Here is a 19,104-nt window from a genome sequence, read left to right on the forward strand (position 1 = left end):
TTTTGAAGAATGTGAACTTAATATAAAAATCTTGGTGATGTATTTTTAATATTTTTATATAGATACAAGATTAACCTATGTGGGCTCTTGTATTAACTTTTCAAGAACATTGGCCCAGTGGTTGATCACTTTTATGACCAATCTTAGAAAAAATTAAAAATATTGAAAATATTTATAAATAAGTACCCCAAAAGAGTCAAAATATTTAGAAGATTGTAGTTTGGAATTTCAATAGTATGTTTTGGTTTTATATTACAACGAAAATATAAAATGTATAGCATTAAATTAATGTTAAATTAATTTTTTAATTTAAAATTTAAGATTAATAACAAATGTACCTTCTGAGCTATCATTCTTTTTTATAGTTGCATTTTCTTGATGATTTTCAATAATAGTTGAAGTATTGGATACAACTGAAAATTATTTAATTTAATTATGTTCTAATAACGTAATTACATTTTTATTTTTTTTATATAAATAATTTATGAATAAATCAAAATATCTAAGTTATAACTGGATATCGTGTGACAACATCCCTGACTATATGGTTCTTTTATTTCTAAATATGAAATACAGTACAATTGAACAAATCTAAAAAATCATTAAGATAGATATAATTTAAAAATATTAACCTGATTTTTTAATCCACAATTTCATAGCATTTGCTGCATTTTGATTTTCGTTCTGTTGTTTCATTTTTTTTTTGTGCTTATCCCAACCACTCATGCATATACGTTTTGACATTTTTAACAAATTATTATAATAATTAATAAGTATTGAAAATATTATATCAGAAAAAAATAAATCCACAAATCACTTTCAAAATAAAAAAAAATAATTCCTGAAATGGTTATTAACAATTCGTACAAACTACAAAGTATACGGTATACTATTAGTATTCAGTATTTACACTAAATAGAAATAACCAATGAAGCCACGGACAGACGAATAACGTACAAAAATCAACAATAAAATCATAAAATTACGTAATACGTAATTGAATATTCCAATATCGTACGATTCGTACATACAAAAAGTAAAAACCCAAGGAACATTTCACATTTGTATGTTTATCAATAATCTATTTTTATAAATGTACGATTAAATGTGTTCCTAGTGGTTCGTCTCCCGATCGCGTAGACCACGGACCTGCAAGTATTTTTATTTTACATGGTAAACAATGATATTTTATTATATTTGAACTGTTTTTTTGTTCTAAGAATTATTATTACATCTATAATCTACAAACTAATTTTAACAAATCGATTTGGGGGCCTATATATACCACATTGGTTTGGGGCCGATGTGCAATGCACACCTTGCACACCCGGTAGTTGCGGCACTGGCATTAATGGTAAAAATATTAAACAAATTATTATAGGAACTAGTGTAAAAAAAAAATTTAATTTCTTTAGAACATTTAAAGTATCTATAGCAATTTGTTTTTAGTCACACCTCACACAACAACAAAAACTAATCGATTTTGTCAATTACTAAATCACATCCAAAGTTAAAAATCAAAACAGTAGATTGCACAAAATGTGATGAGCGATGATGGATAGAACATAAACATATATCATACAATAAAATTGGAATATGGTAAACGATTTTGGTATAAAACACAGACGAAATCGATTTTTATTATTACTATTCGAGCGGTTAGATGGTAGCAATTTTATTTATTTTAATTAGATGTATAAAACATTAATCACGAATAATTCAAAAATTCCACTAAATGCATGCTGCTTTTGAGTCATAAATATTCAAACTATAGTTATTAATTACAAACTAAAAATTACAAAAAGTCAGGTTTATATTAAAAAAAAAAGGTTATACGTGTAACATATATTTATGTATGCGCAATTGTTTTAAAATACACTTGACATGTATTTTACAAAAGGCTTTAATGTAAATATTAAACATCAATACAGTCTATATTATTTTATTATTTAATCAAAATATATAACATAAATTAGTTTATTATAAAAACATTTTTATATAGTTTACTCAAATAAAAATTAATAAACCGGTGATTCGTGTGAATAAAGATCTACTTAGTATTACATAAAACTAAAAAAATGTTCTTTTACGAATCTTTACTTTTACTTAGTAATATTTTAATTGTAACAGTACACACACAATCAGAAAATCGATCAAGTGAGTTTTTATTAAAAAAAAATTATCTTAAAATAAATTTGAATTTTCACTCAATTAGGTGAGTGAATTTTGGTTGGTTGGTTGGTTGAAGATTTTTATGGCCAATGGTCGCTGGTGCTGTATTCTGTAAGGACATCATAAGGAAGTTTTAAGGTGTATAGAGACAGCAATAACTGTATTTTAACTTGTAATTTTGTAGGCCATTTATATTCCATTGTATAATGGTAGCTGTCATATTTATTTTTATTTACAAATTTGTATTTATTTATTGATAGATTGTGAACAGTTCATTTGGTGATAGAAGTGTTATGGTTTAGCTACATATGGTTGTAGGAAAACTTAGTTGTCTTGAGTTGGTGGTAAAGCTTGGAATAAAAAGTTGGGTATAGTCTGGTGAGTTGAGCTTTGGTGGTACGTTCAGTAATTATATTATAGGTATAATTATATATTATATATATTATAATTGTAATAATTTGATTAAATTCTTAAAATGAGTCAAGTATTTTCTTCCTTGATAGGAAAGTACAAAAACGATTATTTGAAATACGGGAGACGAAAACAATGTTTTTTGGTGATATTATTTTTCTTATGGCGAGGATATTGTCTCTTTGAGGTATACCGTCTATTGAATTGAATACAAGTGGCTGTTCGCGACTGAGAGAGTTATCAATAGCTGCCGTGGAGGCGCAATTACGAGTAGTGTTTTGTGTGGTATTATTTGACATCTATACTCGTGAAAGTCACCGAAGGTGATGGTGCTGATGAAGACGGAGTAGGTGCGTGAGGAGTGTAGGTAGAGGAAGTAGTTATGGACGTATTATTTGTATGACGAGGTAGAGTGGATTGTGTAGTAGATGTTTTTTAGGCTTGGTAATTTGTATTGAATTTGTTTTATTTGAAAGTTCAGTCTATATCGGTATTCTAATGACCGACAATAAAAGACGGTCTGACCGTCTTATTAACGTTTCTCATTATGTAATAAGGTGGGTAATTATATAATACAATTATATTACCCATGTAATGTACGTGTGTGTCCAGCAGTGGTGTGCTATCAGGAAAAATTATTTTTCTGGGAAAACCGAAATCTTGCAAATTCTAAAAATTCCATTGCAAATTCTAGCAAAATTAATATCAATTTTTCTAAAGAGGTTTGAATTTCCTGGGTTAAAGTGAGGGAGCAACTTCACAGACGCCAATCAGAAACTATAAAATGCGCACTCGCGAAAAGGTAAACATGTTCTACACGATCGACTGTCAAAAACGTTCTGTTAAATGTTTAATCATTGCATTTAAATCCTTATTTGATGTAGCTACCAGACTGTCGATCAATAATAAAGTATATAGTAACAAATTATTTTCTCCTACATTTGTATAACACCAGAATATGCTAAAAAAGTTTTGAACTTTATATTACAAGATCGTTTGTGATTGATTTATAACATACAAACTAAAATGGAATCTCCATACTTTTTTTGTATCATCGTTCGGGTTGTCTCAAACAAATTTCTCCGTTCAAATATCTCCATTATATACGAAAAATGTTATACTGTTAAATTTTAAAAGTTATAATTTTTCTAAGGTTGATATAGGTAGCTAATATGAATCTACTATGGGACTAAATCTGTCATCAAAATCAATACCGAATATTCGATCATTCCCTTTTGCAATTATCCTAGTCTTATATTACTCAACAACAGAGCTCGACGGCGCATATACGCTTAGTTTTCAAAATGTAGGTTTCCCACAAAACCCACAACATTATGGTCCATAACACTATTTTTTTAATTGATTAAATATATGCAAACAAATTTATTTTTCGATATTTACTTTGCAAACAGCTTTAATGTAAACATAATATACATCAATAAAATGTATATTATTTAATTAATAATAAATAAATGCCGGAATATATAACAAATTAGTTTATTATAAAAACCTTTTACATGGTTTACTCAAATAGAACAAATTATTCGAAAATAATAATAATAATGATTAAATATTTACGAAAATGTAAGTATTATACTATACCTAACATACATTAGTCGATATTTAATGTAGGATTTCATTAGTTTTAGTAAATTAACTAAAGAGGACGTAGAACTCGCATAATATTATGTTGTCTCTGTCTTACACACGTGCGACATAGCAAATTTTCGTTCACCACTTAACACCGTTAAGTAAGTTATGATCTTTTTGAAACTGTACATTTTAAAATGATCATAATTTAATTAAAAATAACAATATTAATAAAAGGCTACGAGGGGCCCTGGATAATAATCTTATATTTGAATTTTATAATAGGTCAATTCACTCTAATATCAAATCTAATAGCACAATATTGAAACTGGTGAACGAAAATTTGATATGTCGGGCGTGTGTAAGACGGAGATAATACACGCGGGTACTACATCCTCTTAATACTTTTATACTCCCATATTTATATTATATAATATAAAATAAATTGTAAGTTATTGCCAAAAAATTCTTTGTAGGTGATTTCGTAATTTCGTATTAAATTTTCAACCTTTTTGATTGATGACATATTTTATAACTCGTAAAAATTACTTTTAAAATGTGTTCGTGCCTTAGTAATTACTAATTACTAATAAGAATTGCTAATTATTCAAGTAAGATAACGGTGCAGGAATGTTTCAAATTTCTACAGTATATGTATTTAAATTATATCAAAATAACAAATATTGTTTGAGACTTTGAGTACATTATACAATTATTGCGTTTATACATTAAACCATAAAACAATAAAACACATTATTTTAATTTGGATTCCACTTACAAGTGAGTGTATGATAGCAAGACGCGAGTAGTTTCCCACTGCTTCTTAACAAAACGAGCCTCTAGTGAAAACGAACCCAAATTAAAATAATTTACAGTAAATAATTGCATTTACGTTGGCTTTCCATAGTTTATTTGTATTAATCTATGGTTATACATTCAACAAATATCTATATCGTGAAAATTTGAACACCTATCAAAAGTTGAAATTCGAATGTTTGTATAGGTATACCTAATATAATTTTGTGTTTTTGATATTTTTTAATTCCTGCAGTTAGTGTATTAAATTATCAAATTATTTAATTTTAAACGAAAATATTTTCATAAATAATTAGAATAACAAATTATAAATGTTGAAAATGTATATTGTCTATAAATAACGCAAAAAGAGTCAATAGGTATAGACAGTGTTTGATTTAGAAAAAAAACTAGAAGGAGGTACTCAATGGATGTTGGACGACTAACGAGTGTTTCACATAAAATTTACTGTCACATTACCGTGGCAGAAAACCAGAAAAGGTTAGGTTTTTATTTGGATACAGTTTTTTATGTTTAATTTATTTTTAGACAATGCATCATCGTGTTATAAATGAAAATGAAAATATTAATTTATTAATTGGTTTTCAGGCCTTGGAATATCATCATGTAGTTATATTGGTGGTCTCCAAGCAGAGTGCGGTATACCGGATGTCAGTATTGCGGATATACCATATGGGTGCACAGCTATAATTTTTGATGGACTTTATATGGATTTAACCAACAATGTTAATAAAGCTAGCGGAGATGATTCATTTGGTAATATTTAATATGTTTATATTAATCCATAAATTAATATTAATAAATAATAATCATAATAAATAAAATTATAGTATAATATTTAAAATATACATAAATTATAATTAAAATTATATATTTATAACTTTATTTATTTAAATACACTTAAGTTGTAAATACAAAATATTGATTTCACAAAATCAATTTATAATTAATTATGATACATATTGATATTATGTAAATTTGGTTTTAAAAATGAACTCAAATAAAACAATCCATCACAAGATATTTTTGTTCATAAGTGGTTGCGAATCTCTATATTTTTTCATTATTTATTTATTTGACTATTTGATTTATTGCTTAGTAAGCTAAAAATCTTTTCCCAGTCACTACGAAAAAAATAGCAAACATTTATAGTGCATATTATTTACTATCAATATTTTCTGTGTATAATCAATGTATTATTTCTAATCAATTATAATTTATAATCTAACACGTTTAAAAAAAGAAGAAAATATTATTCAAAATTTCATTGAAACATTTAAGTGAAATATTTCAAATTTAGAACCCTAATCTCATGTTTATATTGGATAATATATTAATATTAGGCAAATTTTCTTTTACAAAATTTTCAAAATTTTTCATTAAGAGTTATAACTTTTAGGCTGTATTAAAGCTTCAACAGCTTAAGTGGTTACGGCAAAGCACTGTTTATACGTTATTATCAATTAACTAAATATCTAAAACATTAATTTAGTTCAAAATGTGCAGTACTTACTTTTGTATAGTAACGTAAGCATACGTATAGTTAATAGTTAATCAGATTTAAATAACTTGATGTATAGTCACTGAATTAGACTCTAGAGCGAAGGTCACAAACTAACTTCTATGGATGTCCGTTTTGAAACTTACCCAACTGGCCGAGGTAGGCCAGTTGGTGATCCCTGCTCTAGAATACAGAATATAAATAATAGAATTAAAATAATTCTATTTCTTATTATTAAACATTTTAATATAACATGTAATTATATGTTTTATAATTTATATAGATAAATTAGACGTAATATTGAAAAGTTCTAAGGATGTATTTGTAGTGTATGGTCACGCAACTCAAGAAGAATGGACTCAAGTACTTGCTTGTGAAGCATGTAATAATGGAACAAACTCACAGAATGAAATGAAAGGCTTAAAATATTTTTTGGACCAGCGTCCGGGGATAAAAGGTCTACTTATTACAAATTTAGAACTTGATGTAAGGACTAATTTACTTTTAATTTTTAAATTAATAAAATCATTATTTTTAAATGGTTCTAGTAGGCTGATCAACCTAGAAATGTATTTAAATGTATATTTAATTGAATAATTAAGTTTAATTTCACAATTGTTACAAATTATACGCATTAATTTAAATAAAATTAATCCTATAATATTATTATAAATGATTTAAACTTGGATAGAATTCCATTTACAAATATATGATAAAAAAATGTATTTTTAAATTATATTTACAAAACTATTATATCATTTATTTCAATGTAGGTTTTTTGTTAGTTTATCATATAACAGAATTATATTTTGATTATTATATTTTTTTTTTTTACATTCGATATTTATAGTTAATACAGTAAACATTTTGTAACTAACAACTTAAAATTCTTGTATACATTTTTTTGATTTTAATTTGGATGTACTTAAGAAATTTAACTTATGTTAATTTTGTATACTTTATTTTTCATTATTTATATATTTAATATGAAATGATTAGAACCAGTTCACTTTTTCAAATTATTAAAATGTATAATAGTTCATATAAATATTTAACAATATTTTAATAAAACCTATTTTGTTTTGAAAGGAAAACTCCGTAGATTTTCCCGAATACTCTGAAAATTTCAAAGTTTATCTTGATACGATGAGGTCGAATTTTCCTGATTTGGCTATTGGTCTTTTTTTAATCGGAAAATTTATAGTAGATCAGTATACCAACCCAAAATTAACTTGTGAGTATATTATTTATGATCTTTATCTATGTACCTATGTTCAATGTTTATATATTTAAAATAATTTGAGAGGTATTGATACGTTCAAAAACAAAGTGTATTTTTATTGTTATACTCAAATATTTGAAATAAATACCATTTACAATAGCTAAATTTAATTTCATATTGTTTTAAAACGTATAGCGAAAATCTGATAAAATTCAAAAAGAAAGGACCATATTATATTTAACATAGTTTTTTTATTTTACAAAAGTTTCTAACATTGTAGCAAACTCCAATTGCGAAGTAGGCAACATTAGACTGTTAGAGTTCCTAAGTCTAAAGTCGCTAACAATTTAAATTGATTGCAAACATGCTTCAGAATCTTGAGTACCTTTAAAATTATACAGCAGGGTATGATAAATTATATCATAATAATAAAAGATTTTTGGTTAGGAAAGGTATTAGGTAATATTAACTCACCATAATTCATAATTGTATAGGTTGATGAGCATCAATATTTTCAGAAAAATAAACAATATCATAATTTATTAAAAAAAATAGCTGAAAAAATAAAAAAGATAAAATCGATTTTGTTCGTATCACAACTTTAATTCTAAGAAATTTTTAATTGGCATGAAAAAAGAGTAAGTAAATAAAAAAAAGACGGATATTATTAATATTTTGTTTTGAGTAATATCCATTATAATAAATTATCAATCTTTAAAAAACAACGAAACATAAAAAGACTAATATAGTGTTTTGTTCACAGATATAAGTTATCGTTATTTAAAATGTTATACTTATTTCAATTTTTTTATATAGGGTTGAATTTCACAATAATAGATCAGTCCGTAGATTCCTACGTTATTTCTGTAGTAACCTTTAATGATTGTACTGATGAATTCAGACTTCTTGGAACAGCTCCAATAGGATTATCGAATTCATTAAATACTACAAGTTTAGGACATTCAAATTCGTCAAGTACAGTTTCAACGAATTCATCAAGTACAGGTTCAACGAATTTAACAATGCCAGTTACAAATTATACATTGGTATTGAAACATTATTATTAACAAATTTTGCTGAGTTGGATCTCCTAAATAATTGTATTTTTCTAGAGTAATTTAAAAGATATTTTAGCGGACCTATCTATTCCACAAAATAAAACATATTATAGATATAGAATGCACCCATTAACACCAGATGACTCAATATCAACGTGTAACTCGACTCTTGCCCAGGTATACAAATTCAACATCAATATATAAATATACATAGTGTCCCACGAAGATCTGTCAAATTAAATAATGAAATAACTTTTGTTCTAATCAATATTTTTATAAAATTTCTTTTAAATATAATTCTTAGGCACTTGCGCTAAATTTTTAGTAAACATTTTTTATTTTTTAAAAAAGAAAATAAAAAACTTAAAAATTGATTAAAAAAATTACGAAAATATTCAAAATAGCCAAATAAAATTTAGATGGTAAAAATATTTATTTAAGTCCAGTGGCTGATTTTTTAAAATTTATTTAAATATCAATATTCTTGTCAGGTAAATTACGATCTAGTTTATGTTAGAAACAGTATAATTTCAAAAAATATAATTTTATACAAACATTTTTAAATAGGTGCATGTTAAAATCTAACTATATTTTTATTGTTTTACATAAACTGGATCGTGATTTACTTAACGAGAATAATGATATTTAAAAAAATTGTAAAAAATCAGCCACTGGACTTAAATAAATGTTTTTACCATCTAAATTTTTTTTTATATTAAATTGGCTATTTTACGAATATTTTGGAATTTTTTTTATCAATTTTTAGTTTTTTATTTGCAGTATTAAAAAATAAAAAATGTATACTAAAAATGTAGTGCAAGTGTCTATGAATTATATTTAAAATAATTTTTTTTTAAAACATTGAATAGAACAAAAGTTATTTCATTTGTCAGATCTTCGTGTGACACCCCGTATATATATATATGATTAGTTAATAATTTAAGTTATTAATATGATCAATGATCATACACTAGGTATGTCGCATGAGAATAATAGTTAAGAATGTTGCTATTGCCTATTAACAACTAGCTAAGGACATGTATTAGGTTGTGCGCAAGAAAACATTACCAACTCTTATGAACGAACTATTGTAAATTTATAACACTTAACCGATCAAATAACATTACGGATTGTCATCATGATTAAAATATTAAAATAATTAACGAATAAGAGGTTCATAAAACAGTTTCTTTGTTCATTTTCGCACCTAGCCTGTAGATACGATTCGCATTTTAAAGCATTATTATTTTTATTGGAATTAATGTATTCATCTAATGTTGTTTTTATATTACTAATAGATAAAACATTAAAATTATTTACATTCAGTTCTAAGATGTGTTAGTCTAAAATTTAAGATTAAAATTTTTAGACCAAAATTATTATGCTTAAAAGTATGAATATCGGTGTTCTTTCGTTCGTTTTTTACGGTAGGTATACTAATTTAGTAATTATTAATCAAGTCACGAGTACTTATTATAACTAGTTAATATTTAAAAAAATACACAAAACTCGTTTTTAAATTAAAGTATTGTAAAACCCAAACCTTAATGGCTTAATAGCCGGATAATGTCGTGACTGTTAGGTTTAATATTGTTATTTAATTTTAATATTGATCGTTATTAGCTAAGACTGGTTTTGCCGAATAAAAAATTTACTATTTAGCAATTTTACGATTAAGAAAACAGGTTCAGATATAAAACAATATAAGAAAGAATGTTGTAACTTGTAGGTACTATCATATTTTAAAAATTATGTGTTTTTATATGGTATGTGCAGTATCAGTTTGAAAAATGAAATACAATAAACTAGACGAATATGTCGAAAACTTTTTGCATTAAAAAAGTATTTATTTTATCTAACTAAACGTTTTTATAGATTTGTTCAAATGAAACTGATTCAAGTTCTTGGTGTTACGAAAATTTAGACTCGTTTAATGCCAAAGTAATATTTTTTAATAAACAAAAATATTTGATGTATTTACCTAACTATTTTAAATAATTAAATTTTTTAGGGTCAATTTGCAAAAGATAATGGTGCAGGATTTATGGTTACTTTTATAGAATTAAATGATCCTGAAAATAATTGTAAGTGTAAACCATATCCTTGGTTTAACGCTATTCTAGATGGTTTTAATGGTAAAAGTGTTAATACCACAAAGGAATGTGCTTTATTAAATAGATCTTAGAAAATATAGCTAAACAAGTTTTGGACAATATGCATTACCTCATATTAGATCATTTAGTATTGTTTAACTAAAATGATTTTTAATTTTCAGTTACAGTCTTGGTTTAGATTATGATGATATTATTTAACATTGTTCACATTTTGTTTACTAAATTTAATCAATTTTATTATTAAAAAATTAAAAAAAATAAATATTTAATAATTTACTAAACGTTCGTTTTTATTAATTCTCTTATAATAATACTATAAGATAAGATAAACTACAATTATTTGAACAGTGATTACCATTATAGTAACTACCTCAAAAACTATTATCGTTTATATAGAAATCATATTTTTGCCAGGTAGGTAGGTACCTACCAATTTTAAATTTTATAATGTTGGGGAAGTATATCTTCCATGTTTTAACATCCTTTGACTTAAAAAAAATAGCCCACTGTTTTAGTATTTTAATTGTAGTTATTTTAATGTTTTTATCAAATTTACAAATATGAAATTAATTTTTTCAAATCACTTTGGACATCATATTTGACAACACATTTTGAGATTTATTTTTAAACTAAATTTACAGTATGTCTGGGAATTTTTTTACTTTGGCTGAGTCGTTTAAGGACATTTTGGAACCCTCCTCCCGCAATGTGTTATAAGCCTTTTGAATTATTCGTGTTAATAAGACTTAAAAAATTAATTTAGTTGATCATTGATTTATATAGATAGGTATCTTGGGTTTTTTTATAAAGCTTATTGGTATGCTACACAAAGCTGTATAAATATTAAATAATATACCTATGTTGGTTAAACAATTAGTTTTATTAATAAATATTTAGTGAATCATTTTTAATGGGAACTTACCTACGATAAGATGTGTAAACATCAAACATCTTAATAGATATGAAAGTAGTTTTAAAAAATTATGTCATAATATAACGTCAAGAGGCACTTAAAATGTTTTATCTTAAATTATGTAGTAGCATTATAAATATTTAATAAATGGTAGTAGCATAAGTAATGATATAGAAGTTAGCTATTCTGAGGGTTAAGCTATTTGTTTTTGGTCATTTAAGAACATTTTGCACTTTTTTTTTTACAAAAATGTTGAACAACAATCTGTTTAAAAAAAGTAAGTTTAATATTAATTTTTCATAATATACCTATAATAATGCATTAATAAAAAATAATTGATAAACATTTATAGAAAGCGTATGGGTTTACTGTTTGTTATGTGTACTGTGTGTGCTAATTATATTTGCCACGGTAAAAGTAATTATTGTTGGTCCTAGTGATTTTATCGATGAATGTCTAGAACTCGTTGGTGGTGGCACAAAACAAACCTGGGTGTTCCTAGTAGCTGGTTCAAAAGGATGGGATAATTATAGACATCAGGTATAAAAATTTTATAAAAACCATACATTAATACAAATATTTTATTTTTTTCAATATGAAAAATAATTAAACTAATTGTAGTACTAGTTTTTAGGCTGATGTTTCACATGCATACCAAACATTGTTGAATAATGGTATACCAGTTGATCGTATAATTGTAATGATGACAGACGACGTAGCCTTTGATTCAAAGTAAGATTTATTATATATATTATTAATACAGTTTCAAAACAATAAAAAGTAATAATTGTGGCCTAAAAAAAATATATCTTAATATTTTTAAATGATGAATCTCACCAAATTTGCACAAATATAAATAATTTAAAACATCCTTTTATTTTATACAAATCATATGTTTATTATTATTTGATTAATAACAATCAGAAATAATTTATAGGTACTTGCTACTATTTAAATAATTATAGAGGTATGTGTTGTCTTGTTTTTAAATAAATAAATATATAATATATTAATTGAACATCAACAAATGATTTATTATTTAATTTATGTTTAACCTGATGAAAATATTTAAAAATTTATGAAAAAGGCAAACAAATTAAAATAAAATAATAATAATGTTAGAAATTGTACTTGCTAATGAAAGAATTATGGTGGAAAATTATGTTAAACTATTGTTATTATTGTAAAATTAAATCTGGAACAAATTCTCTACAGTTATATTAAAACATTAAAAATTGATTAGTTTGAGAGTAACAAAGGGGAACCTATCACTTTTTAAGTTGTTTTAAGTACGTCCTACAAGAACATGATAATAGCAACTTTCCTCATCAATTTATTATTCAATCCCAATATTACCAACAGAGAAAACTTGTGAGCCTCAGACTTAACTTTTGTTAAAACAATTTATTTGAATATTTTGTACTAAATATTTTCGAAATGCAGCATAACTTGGTGACTATTGATTTGAATTTTAGGTAAAACCAAACAAGTGAAAAATATTTAAAAAAAATTAAAATACTAGTATATATGTTAATGAATACCAAGATTTTGAACAATTTATTTATTTGTAATTAATGAAAAACACATCTTATATTTAAATAAAATCTCAAATAAAAGAAATTATCATTTATCAAATCAATAGTAATATAGTACTACATTTTAAAGTATTAACTATTTAAAAAAAATATTATTATTAAAGATGAATAAGTAATAACAGGTTTATGTATTTATGTAGATACACATAATAATATTTAATTGGAAATGGCAATTAATTTTGATTATTCGGTCTGTAGATTACAAATTTGTGCAGATTTGATTAGTGATTCAATTACTGAAAATAATAGTACTTATGTTTACTGAGTAATCACTAATCATAATATATAATAAGTAAAATGTTAATAAACAAAATAAATTAGAAATAGTTAATATTTTAGTGCATTTGATAATACAATAAAATCTTTAGAAAGACTACAATATAACTTTATTTCTTGAGTACAAAAAGTTAAATAAGGCTTTATTCATTTATAAAATAAACAATAAACAATAAACCCAGATTTATGTTGAAAGAAGCTAATTTCATGAGGAATATTAACTTTATAGAAAATTGATTTAAAGTTTTTAGAAATTGAGTTGATGCTAACTTAAATGTTTTAGAGTATTTTTAAATACCTAGTAAAAATCAATATTCTTGTTTTAAATCTATATTTTTTATGATTCAAAAGTGGGGATACAAAGAGAGGCAATTACCCTCCCATCCTTCCGTTCACAAAAAAAGTATCATATATTCCAACAAACTACAAAGTTTTTTTTAAATAGATGATGACCTTTTTTTAGTTGATAACTAACAAATTTTCCCCCTCCCCCATTTAGAACCACTGTATCCGCCCTTGTTATGATTTATAACAAATATCAAAGATATAATTAGATGAAATAAATTTTAATTATTTTAAAACATTTTAGGAATAAGACATTTTTAAATTAGCCTAAGATTATAAACAATATGTTTATTACCAATTTTATGAATTGACATAACAAATAATTTTTCTACAATATCGGGAAAGTAATCTCTTGTCTTAAAGATTTATTAAAAATTAAAAGTAGTAAAGGATTTACAAGTACCAAGTAATAATATCTAAAGAATACAGGTTAGGATATTTTTACCAAAAGCACCTGTCTCAGAATATAATTATTATGAATTTAAAAAAATCATAAATTTCAATTTTATCGACATACTTGACAATTTATTTAAGTTAAGATTATTGTTAGATAAAATTATCCTAAAATTTTTTTCAAAAAATAAAATTTTTCTTAAATACTATAATAATTAATTTATTAAATCATAAAAATATAAAATACTATCAAAATATATTTTTCAATACCAAACTAATATTACTATTTATATATAAAAACAATAAATAATTATACTTTTTATTGATTTTAATCTTTAACACATAGAAATCCATATCGTGGTGAATTATTTAATCATCCTAATGGCTCGGATGTTTATCAAGGCGTACAAGTTGACTATAAAGGTGAGGTAAGTAATTACTCATAAGTTATTAGGATAAAGTTATTATTCAATAATAATTGTTTGTATAAAGTATAAGAAAAATAAATAAACTATAATAATTATTTATGATTCTTTTTTTAAGGAGGTAAGCAGTGAACATTTTCTGAATGTTTTAAATGGTAATAAAGCAGCTATGACAAACCTTGGATCAGGTCGTGTTATTGAAAGGTAAGATATTTTTAAGTGAGGCTTAATCAATTTTCAAATTTTAGTAAACTATGTATTTATATTATTTTATAGTAAACATAGAGATAATATTTTTGTGTATTTTGTTGGTCATGGAACAACTGGCATATTAGCATTTCCAGAAAATTACTTATATGCTGATGAACTAAATAATACATTACAATCAATGTATAGTGACCGTAAATTTTATAGTGTATGGTTTAAAATTATATTTATCAATGAATAAACAATATGTTTAATTTTTACAATATTACTTTTAGATGCTCTTATATATAGAATCATGTAGAGCAGGTTCCTTATTTGATGGAATATTAAGTGAATCTAACAGTAGTAAGTATTCTAAGAAAATTACTACTGTAATAGTCTTAACAATTTAACTTTAATTATCTTTCATTGTATTAGTATTTGCTGTAACTGCAGCTGGACCTAGAGAAAGTTCATGGTCCATATATTGCATTGGAGAAGATGAAATACCTGATGTTTGCTTGGGTGATGAATTCAGCTGTACATGGATTGAAGATCAAGCAAATGTAATTTTTATTTTATTATCTATACCATTTTAATAACATTAATACTTAATGTATTATTTTTACAAAGCTGGGTAAATTATATCCATTACAAGTGAATGAATTGGTTGAAAAAAGAACTGTTCTCAATCATTTTAATTACATCAGAACTTCAGTTAAACTAAGTAATGTGATGCCCTACGGAGACTTCAGTGTTGGTCAAAACAAATTATCAGCATATATTGGCAAATCACCTGAAGTATTTTCCAAAAATCCATATCATAATAATGGTGGTTTATCATTTATTAAACATAATGTATGTGTATTATACTTGCATAATCAAATTAAATATTATCTTCCTGTATGTATATACTTTACTTTTTAATAGGATACAATTATGTCAAGTTCTAAATTTTTAAAAAATACATATAAGCCATATCATATAAAGCAACAATATAATGGAAAAAATAATTCAAAGAAACAAAGCACTATTTACAATAGTATTGTATGTATTTCTAATTTATATTAAGGTAATAACTAATAATTATTGAAAACACATATTTTTTAATTTTATGAAACATTTTATAGATGAGAAAAATTATGGATAGAGTATTCAGTACAATTCTACAAAATGTTATAAAACAATTACCGGGATTTGTTGAACATGTTGATGATCTTAAAGATCTCCCTAGTAATTTGCAATTAAATGTATTTCCATGTTACAGACAAACTTTAGATTACATCACAACAAACTGTTTTTCCCTACCCAAGGTAAAATTAAACATAATTATTTCTATAATTCAATTATTTAGGTCTAGCTACAAAAGTTTAAATATTTTTAAGATAAAAATGTATTTTACTGAGATAGTGGAAAATACTATGAATACATTTTATACAGTATAACTTCCATGATATAACGAATTATTTTTGAGAACTATGACCTTCATTGTTAATTATGCGTACAAAGTATAAATATAAAGTACAATTTATAAAAATAATAAATAAACGAAACTCACTAATTATTACTTAATATTAAATTAAATAGATAAATATGTAATAAGATAATACGATTTATAATATGATGATGTTTATTTTTTAATAATTTTTATTATTATTATTTTTTTTTTTTTTAATACAATACCTATAGAATATGAAATATGTAATTATGTAAAAAAAAAAAATGTGATTCTATTTAACGAATTCCTCTATATTACAAATTTTTTTTATTCCTAATGCGACTTCATTATACGGAAGTTTCACTATATAAATTATTTTAACATTTAATTAATTAATAATATTCATAAATGCATTAAATATACAAATATTTGAGAAGAAATAGTACACAAAAAATAATATTTCTTTCAAAATTAAAGGTTTTATTTTGATAACTAATTTATAACAAATAAAAATATATGACTTATATTCTAGAACTTTTGAACATTTCAAACAATTTAAATTTATTTAAAACTTTTCAGAAATAGCTACCGTTATTTTATGCTAAAATAATTGTTTTTACTTACTAATATTTATATTGTTTGAAATATGTAGAATACATACTCACTTAATGAAGTGCACGTATTTTTCAATCTATGTACAAGAGTTATAGACAGCGAATGGAAATCTGAAGAGTTTTATGTTTTATTTGAACAAGTTGTGCATAATGTCTGTTCAAAAAATTCATCAACATTTTCCAATTTACTTAAAATGATTGATATTTATTAATAAAATTGTTTTAGTCAATACTCAATATGAAATCACAATACATTGAGATAGTATAAATATTAGATTTTTAATTTAAATGTACATACAATTCTAATTATATTTTACTGTTTAACATTATATTGTATTTCATGAAAGTATTACTATGTAACATAATATTATAAATGTAGATATTATTAATAGGTTTTGAGTTATGTATCTAGTAATAAATGAACCGCAGAACAGCTTAGACCTAGATTAGAATAATACACAATGACTTATTTGTTATAATTGTTTTAATACAATTTACTATTTAGAGGTAAATTCAAACTAATTAAGTTAAATTTGAATTGTTATATCATATAATTTTAATTAACTCGCTGAAGACTATTAGTAAATTAAATAATACTATAATGTTGTAATTTTTGTCAATATCTTGACATTGTGTTAATTTATTACCATTAATTTTTTTAAATAATTTTATTGAGTGAAATAAGTACAATTTTTGTAACTCATTAAGTTTTTAGAAAATCAATACATTTTTTAGTAAAAAAATAAAAAAATTTATATTAAGCAGTATACTGTCTTTAATTAATGTATTTTACTATTAATCATGATAGTGTATAAGAGATAATTTTATTATCAAATTAAATTATATTATTTAATTAATTAAAAAATAACTTAAAGGACTAAAACAAAATATCCCGTGTAACGACAAAATACTTAACAACAATATACAAATTAATTGTTATTAAAATGAAATTAGCCAATTTTGAGATACCTATTAATATAAATTGATTTTTGTGTCAACAATATTTATTGGATACACATTTGGGCTATTACAGTATTCAACCAAATTTTTCATGTCTCAGAAAATTACAACTATTGAAGATTTGTAGGTACTTATACATGAAAATTAGGATTCAGAATGAAAATTAATCAATGATGTGATGTAATTACTAATCAGACATATATACGTAAATAAGTAAATAACAAATATAAAACACACAATTGAAAATATATAAAACTATTGATTGTCTGTTAGTATTCGGTTGATTAATAATTAATAATATATATTAGAAATTATAGTTGATGATGCTCATACTTATATTTATACTATCAGTTACTAGAGTTTGTAACATTATTACTTGTAAATTGTATACATCAAATGTCAATTAATAAATACCATTAGACATTAAAAGTAGATTAACATTTTGTAATATACATAATTATAACAAATAAAGTAATACTCATACAACACAGACTTATATGCAAAACTGGGCTAGTAAGTAATTTTTTTTAAAAGTTGGTTGGAAAAAATAATAACTGATGTTAGATGCTAGTTTTTTTTAAGTTAAAAATACAAATTTAAAAACCCATTTGTTCAAATGTAAAGTGTTTCATTAATTAAACGTATAATTAGATACTAACTAAATTTATATATTATATAAATATATAATAATATATAGCCAAGGTTTAAACCACATACTACAAAAATTGATAGGAAATAATATTATAAAAGATATACCAATCTATCATCAAAAAGACTAAATATTAATTGAACAGGTAGACAGTCATACAATTGTCATCACAGTTTAACATTAAATTACAAAACATAGAGATTTTTGTGATAAAAAAAAAATCTTTAAAATTAATTTATCATTTTTATTAATATGATTAGATTATTTAATGTACTGAATTCAACTGTGTGAAATTAGTTATAAATTTCCAATTTATCTTTAAATTTATCATGTTAGTCTTTTAAGTTTGCAGTTTGCTTAAATACTACAATATTTATGGCGTTGATCAATATTACTTACATAACACACATAGTCTAATAACTGACA

The 19,104-nt window shown here is 24.0% G+C and overlaps 2 protein-coding genes across 4 annotated transcripts; both read left to right on the forward strand.

The window, feature by feature from the left end:
• Positions 1–1,981: 1,981 nt before the first annotated feature.
• On the forward strand, positions 1,982–11,165 carry LOC132927285 (uncharacterized). Its single transcript, XM_060991797.1, has 8 exons — positions 1,982–2,157; positions 5,578–5,745; positions 6,774–6,976; positions 7,580–7,724; positions 8,529–8,758; positions 8,825–8,947; positions 10,646–10,711; positions 10,782–11,165. The coding sequence occupies exons 1-8, from the start codon at positions 2,079–2,081 to the stop codon at positions 10,953–10,955; spliced, it is 1,188 nt and encodes a 395-aa protein (XP_060847780.1). The 5' UTR covers positions 1,982–2,078; the 3' UTR covers positions 10,956–11,165.
• Positions 11,166–11,706: 541 nt separating this feature from the next.
• LOC132927281 (legumain-like) lies at positions 11,707–17,824 on the forward strand. Of its 3 annotated transcripts, XM_060991787.1 has the most exons (12): positions 11,707–12,074; positions 12,150–12,337; positions 12,432–12,529; positions 14,753–14,834; positions 14,950–15,035; positions 15,108–15,246; positions 15,314–15,383; positions 15,456–15,583; positions 15,651–15,875; positions 15,948–16,064; positions 16,148–16,330; positions 17,108–17,824. In XM_060991787.1, the coding sequence occupies exons 1-12, from the start codon at positions 12,047–12,049 to the stop codon at positions 17,279–17,281; spliced, it is 1,518 nt and encodes a 505-aa protein (XP_060847770.1). In that variant the 5' UTR covers positions 11,707–12,046; the 3' UTR covers positions 17,282–17,824. The 3 variants fall into 3 exon arrangements, with proteins under 3 accessions (XP_060847770.1, XP_060847772.1, XP_060847771.1); XM_060991789.1 differs by lacking the exon at positions 11,707–12,074 and having other exon boundaries at positions 12,199–12,337; positions 12,419–12,529; XM_060991788.1 differs by lacking the exon at positions 11,707–12,074 and having other exon boundaries at positions 12,206–12,337; positions 12,425–12,529.
• Positions 17,825–19,104: the final 1,280 nt, after the last annotated feature.

Source organism: Rhopalosiphum padi, chromosome 3 (genome assembly GCF_020882245.1).
Source record: "Rhopalosiphum padi isolate XX-2018 chromosome 3, ASM2088224v1, whole genome shotgun sequence".
Classification (NCBI taxonomy): domain Eukaryota; kingdom Metazoa; phylum Arthropoda; class Insecta; order Hemiptera; family Aphididae; genus Rhopalosiphum; species Rhopalosiphum padi.

Coding starts and splice junctions, on each gene's coding strand:
- LOC132927285 (XM_060991797.1), top strand. CDS start 2,079: ATGTTCTTTTACGAATCTTTACTTTTACTTAGTAATATTTTAATTGTA. Junction 2,158..5,577: donor ACAATCAGAAAATCGATCAA/GTGAGTTTTTAT, acceptor ATTGGTTTTCAG/GCCTTGGAATATCATCATGT. Junction 8,759..8,824: donor CAGTTACAAATTATACATTG/GTATTGAAACAT, acceptor GTATTTTTCTAG/AGTAATTTAAAAGATATTTT.
- LOC132927281 (XM_060991787.1), top strand. CDS start 12,047: ATGTTGAACAACAATCTGTTTAAAAAAA. Junction 12,338..12,431: donor GGGATAATTATAGACATCAG/GTATAAAAATTT, acceptor ACTAGTTTTTAG/GCTGATGTTTCACATGCATA. Junction 15,876..15,947: donor TATCATTTATTAAACATAAT/GTATGTGTATTA, acceptor ACTTTTTAATAG/GATACAATTATGTCAAGTTC.